This window comes from Alligator sinensis, unplaced genomic scaffold (assembly GCF_000455745.1).
Source record: "Alligator sinensis unplaced genomic scaffold, ASM45574v1 scaffold574_1, whole genome shotgun sequence".
NCBI classification, from domain to species: Eukaryota; Metazoa; Chordata; order Crocodylia; family Alligatoridae; genus Alligator; species Alligator sinensis.
This window is the reverse complement of record NW_005842106.1, coordinates 1,540,469-1,546,508: the sequence shown is the minus strand read 5'-3', so window position 1 is coordinate 1,546,508 and position 6,040 is coordinate 1,540,469. Positions and strand designations below refer to the sequence as shown.

The following is a 6,040-nucleotide window of genomic DNA, read 5'->3' as shown; positions in this document are numbered from 1 at the left end:
CATTCCTGGGAAGTGGGAGATGTGTTTGAATTCCTTCCTTGTCAGGAGAGTCTGGAATAACCTTATGTCCTGGTTTGTGTTTCACAAAGGGGTTATGGCTAATAGTAAATTAAATTCAAAGTTCCTTAAAAAAGGTTAACGGAATTAACAACATGACAATCTGCAAATTTGCCTCCCATAAGAAGAATGACATTTTTATCAGTATATTAATTTTAAAATGCGTAAAATGCCAAATAATCTCATGACCTTTTTCTTCCAAAATACCTTAGTGAATAGTTAACATTATTTTTGTAGTTTGAAAAGACTGTTTAGACCGAACAAAATTCATTCCAAGTAAAGAAGGTAGACCACTTTACTTACTCTGCTCTATTGGAGAGTGAATCTGGAGTAGTACTAAATGGTTTGGAACTCAGAAAAGTTGTTGGTTCTTTCCTTTGATTTTCCTCAAAGTACTGTTTTACCTGAATCCAAGATTACTTTGAATTTAAAATGACCTGCCTCCCAATAATTAGATTCTAAACTCCCACCCCTTATCCCTCTGCCCCTTGCTCCCTCCCGCCTGGTACATGTGCCTGCACCCCAAGCTGCCTGTTCCCTGTAGCCACTTGTCCCCCCTACCTGTGCCCCCATAAACCTAGCTCCTGCCCCAGCCATTTGCCTCTCCACTGTTTACTTTCTGCAGCAGCTGTAGCTGGGGTAGTCTGCAACAGTGGTTCTGGCCTCATCCTGGCCCAGCTTGGGAGGAGCAGCCAGGCCAGGTCAGGACTGGGGTTGGGGCTTAGAGCAGAAGGTAAGCAGCAAGGGAGGGGCAGGCTGCACTGCCTCCCCTGTCCCCCCCATGCTTCTGAACTGCATGCCACAGGTCTCCCCCACCCTCTGTGCAGTCTCCCTTCCACTCTTCCTACTGTTTACCCCCTCCCCAGCAGCATGAGCCACCTAGGCCCAGGACAGGCAGTGGCTCAGCCATGGCTTCACCCAGGTCCTGGAGCCCAGGCCACAGCAATCATGTGCCCCAGCTGGCACTTGTATTAAGGTACAAGTAAAATCAAAATTTACCTTGTTTGGGGGGGGGGGCTTCATCTTAAATTCAAGTAAATATGGTAATCATCTGTTCATTAAACAATTAAATTACTTTTGTTGTATTAATTTACTCCTTTTGTACTGGTGCATGAGGCCAAATGCTCACTGTTATCAAATGAACCACATATTTGTGATTCTCTGGAAAGCCTGACTGAGTCAATAAAAAAGTGTTATATGCCTCTGGGAAAGAAACACATTGGCCTGTTTGCTCTGTAGCAGCAGTGTCTGCTTGAGGAGCAGACATTATATAAAGCCATATCCATGGGGCAGCTGGGTGTGTTGGAACAGTTGCTCACCAACTTATTGTTGTGAAAAAATGTAATAAAAATTAAGAAAGGGATAGATCTTCAGGATTATCATTTTTTGTTTAGATTGGAAGCTTTCTAAGAATTTACAGTCTACGTGCAAAGCAAGCCAGTCCGGAGAATCAGGCTGATGTTTCATATATAGAGTTTCGTCTTCATGGTGGCACCTGTTATGGTCGAGGAATTGGGGTCCTACCAGAAAGTAATCCAGATGTTAAAGAATTAAAATCGTAAGTTCTAGAAGTTATTTTTGAGACTCAACTGAAGGTGTGTGTGTGTGAGTGTCTGTAAGCAAAATGTATATATTCTTAGATTATTGTTCACCAAGTATTTTATTGGATTGGGGTCTATAGAAATAAAATAGCAAAGAGATCAACAGCCCAGTGTACTTCATATGAAAGTTCATGCTTCTAGCATTCCACCTCTCCATTGGCAGTATATTGGACACTTACTCAAACTGCTACCTGAGTCAACACCCCCATTCCTGAAGCATTTGACTTATTTCAGTTGTAGGCCCATCAGAGTTTCTCTGGCCTGGATACATTTCATCTACATTCTGAACTGAAAAGGTACATAGAAAATGTATTTACTTGTATTTTTAAAACCTTTACTTTTTTATAGATTTCTGGATTCTCTGGATCTCGCAGAGCATCAAAATGTGGAAACTGTGTCTTCAATGGAATTGCATAGCACTTCTGACAGTTTTTCAAGTAAGAGCAATTGGAAAATGATTCACGTCCCCATGCAACATAGACATATCACTATCTTGAAGAAGGCTTGTAAAGTTCTTAATTACAGAGCATTAAATATATATAAGGTTGATGACTTATTCAACCAGAAACCAATGTTAGCTGATGCTGCTTCTATGTCACTGCAGTTCTTATATTATTAAAAGATTACTGCCTTAAAAGGACTTTTAGTGATCAGTTAAACATGGATAGTGAGAACCTCACCTCTGCGTTGGTGGTAAAAATAGCATTGTAGAGTGGTGGTCCAGGGAACATACACACTGAAGTATTTGTTTGGCAATTCTGCTAAATTCTTTGCTCCAAAGGTTTGCTGCCTGCTTCCCTTCTTAAGTGACTGCTTCCATTTGCATAATAGAATTTAACGAAAGGAATTTTTCTATTGGGTATTTAGGATAAAGAGGAAGGCAAAATGTTTCGAAGAACCAAGACGCTGTCAGTCTAATGTCTGTGTTTAGAAGCCTTATTCCCATTTCATTCTGTTGAATGGTCACTGCCCAAATGTTTTACTTGGCAAAAAGACACACCTATTTGTGCTAGTATCTAAACACCAACATCTTGAAAAAGAGAAACTAATGTACTGAATTTTTCAAACGATATCATTTCCTTAAAAATGTAAAGGAGCTGGTGTCTGGAAGGAAAAGTTTTTACAGTTATGGTTGGATTTTTTAAATTTAATTTATAATTTCTTTGTACATATCTTTCCCAAATTAATTTCCTTCTATAAGCAGTAGGGTCCCTTAAAACTGCAAGTACTTAGGTGATATTGACTGTTCTTACAGTCCACTGTCATTAGTGTTGAGCAGAGAGACCCTTATAATTGTTACAAGATGAAGAAGAAAGGGCTTGGATTTGTTTTGAAGCTAATTTCGTGTTAGCTCTGTTTAAAAGGGGTATTAATTTCTGTGCACTCAGGAGCTTGTCAATAATGAATTATTCCTAGAATTCTGTCTACCAGAAAGAAGATCAAGTGTGACAAGTAGTAAGATGACTTTTGAGTGAATTGCTAGACTTACCTGCACTGTGCGCAGGACCATAAACATAAACAAAAAAATTCTAAGATGACTATTATTATGTATGAATTAAAGTATCTGAATCTCATAAGTCTTTTTCTGTATAAATGTTTTTCATGGTCAAATCTAAAAGCACTGTGAAACGCTTAAAAGCAGGCTTTACCCAAACTCAAGACCATGTAGACGCTCTAATGGTAAAAGGAATTAAGTGTAGCAATTAATCTATTATAAAGCACTTTCCAGGATTTAAAATGCTTTAAATTAATGCATTAATTTTGATGCTATGTTTCTTTTGTTAGTCATGTGAGCTTAGTTGATAAACAAAACTTCTAAGAAAGAACAAATGCAAAGCATAAGTCAGACAAAAAGCTGATGGATTTCTGAACTAAGAGAATAATTTCTGAGACTGTGGAAATTGCAACATTGCAACCAACAAAACCTGAAATTGATATCAAACAAAGCATAAATGTAGCACAGAATTCTGTTTGCTTTTGTAGGCCTAAATGGTAGTTTTCTTGCTGTGCACTGGGCTACTTTTGGCCTTCACTCTTTGTTGTGGCGCATAACTGTGTGATGCACAGACTGTGTGCGTGTGGTAGGCTTTGCACTGGCTGGGCACGTATGGGGAAGAGGAAGATGATGAGGCTGTCCTATTTCAACTTGCTTAAGTAGCAGCAGATGCAAGTTCTAGGGTGCAAAGCAGTTTGAACCTGCATCTCTAACTTCCCAGCACAGCTACCTTTCCAATGCTCCTTTAGAAACTGAGCATTTAGTAGTATTTGATAAACTAGATGGAGAGCAGTACAGTGCAAAACTGTTTGTCCCATTGAAATAAAGAGCCCAGACTAGAACCTAGAGTCTTTTCCTTTCCAGAGTTCATTCTATCCCCCAGAAGCAAATGTCCTCCAGCTTTCCTCCTGGCTTCATGCATCTCCTTCTCTTGGCTGCGGAGGGGGTCAGCTTCAAAAGGAGGTCTGGAGATGTCTGTATAAATCCTGTCTGGATGAGGAGGTAGGCCTAGAACCCAGATCTCCTGCTTTCTGGGCAAATACCTTAACAACCTAGTTGTAAGAAAGTCTATTGTCCTTCTCTGGCATTAACATCCATTAGTCATAGGATTTCTTACCAGCTATGTTAACCCGTCCACAGTGGATACCTGCCCATTCAGTGCATGACCAATTGTGCATGCTCATTCTATGCACATGCACACTTACACAGCCACAGTGCAGGAATAATAAAATTACTACCTGCACATCAGTGTCAAAAATGTCACTTGCACAGTTAGAAAACTACCATTTAGATGCAGAAAGGGAAATAAAATTCTATGCACAGTTACAGGGAATAGCATGTCACGTGATGACATTAACTGCTTTTCTATTAACATAAACACAGCAATTATCTGTGACTTTATTCAAAATGGATACCGATCTTACCAGTATAAAAAGTGGTAAATATCAGTGCCACACACAGTAACAACCGTTTTTCTCAAATATGTCACTGTTAACATCTGATTTTAAGTTTCGTACTGCCTTCTTTTTCTGCCGTACTACAAGTGATATATATTTATTTAGAAATTAATTCTGTATTCATATGCTCTTCTGCATGCGTATTTAGTAACAAAAACTCAAAAAATGTTACTGCGTTTTTTCTGGATTCTAGACCCAGTAATATATTTAGAGAGATGCCAGCAATTGTCTGTCACAGGTAAGAAACAGCAGAAAGATTTCTTATTACTTATATGTAACAAAGATAAACAGTTGAAGTAGCTGCATGTATCTGATTTCCATTATGGATGCAACTGTTTAAGCCATATATGTATTCTGACATAAACTATATCAGTGTTCTTTTTTGCCTATGGGATGCACATATATTCTAGGGCTGTGCGAAATTTCGATGAGTATTTCATTTCGACGCTGTTTCAGCTCATTTTGAGTTCAAAACAGCAAAATAAAAATGAAATGAAAGGCTTTGAAACAGCCTTGAAACGAAATGAGGGCACTCGAAACGTTTCAAAACTTTTTACATTTCGAGTTTTGAAGCTGGGCTTGCTTGCAGCTAAAGAGAAACTAAAGAGGGAAAGACTACTCTGATATTGACATGTGTAGCTGGCCAGTGACTGTGATCCTCCTCTGAGGTCTCTTCCAATCCCAGTGCTCTGCGGGGGGGAGATGGAAAAACATCATAAAAAGCATTGTTTGAACTGAGCTTTTTCTGTGCCTTGGGATCAGCTTTACTGAGCTGTTTTCCAGCAGCTCAGCAGCGTCAGAGAAAGGTTATCACTTCCTACTTGCTAGCTTATTCCTAGCAAGTGGGATCCAGTACCTTTTACTTTCCTAATACTGTTTATTATATTAATTCCTTTCAATGTATTCCTCCCCCAAAATCCTCTTTTTGTTTTTGTTAGTCTAATTTGATTCTTTTCCTCCCAGAAAATAAATCTGTGCTTTCTCTCACAGTGTGCATTCCATTCACTGGGCAGAGAAGCACAGCATATATTGCATTTTATAATATACAATTTATTCAGGAACATATACAAACACTTCTTTTATTTATTACATAAATACGTACATTACATAAATATATACGTACAATTATCTACATATATTACATAAATACATATTAAATTACAGAAGAACACACAGATTTTCCAGCACACCAAACACACTATGAAACACTACGAAACATGCTGGAAAGGCAGCTGGCAAGCCTTCAGGGAGTGGCGGAACAGGTGGTAGAGGGAGAGCTGTAAGTTCCTCCCCACCTCCCTCACTGAGACACAGCCTCTTTCCTACAACTAGCAGGCATGAGGCTTCTGGTTCTACTGGCAGCAAGGAGAGGGGAGCAGTGAGATTTCGTAGAACTCCACATATCTGATGCTCGGGAGGCTGGGGGGGGG

At 39.3% G+C, this 6,040-nt stretch overlaps 1 protein-coding gene across 2 annotated transcripts in view; it reads left to right on the top strand.

Annotated features, from left to right (window-relative positions):
- POT1 (protection of telomeres 1) overlaps positions 1-6,040 on the top strand; it is a 179,171-nt gene that overhangs the window by 134,637 nt on the left and 38,494 nt on the right. For both annotated transcript variants that reach the window (XM_025205167.1, XM_006024524.3), the window contains 3 exons: positions 1,452-1,615; positions 2,007-2,095; positions 4,804-4,848. In XM_025205167.1, the coding sequence (XP_025060952.1) occupies positions 1,452-1,615; positions 2,007-2,095; positions 4,804-4,848 (298 nt within the window). The remainder of the gene's footprint in view (positions 1-1,451; positions 1,616-2,006; positions 2,096-4,803; positions 4,849-6,040) is intronic.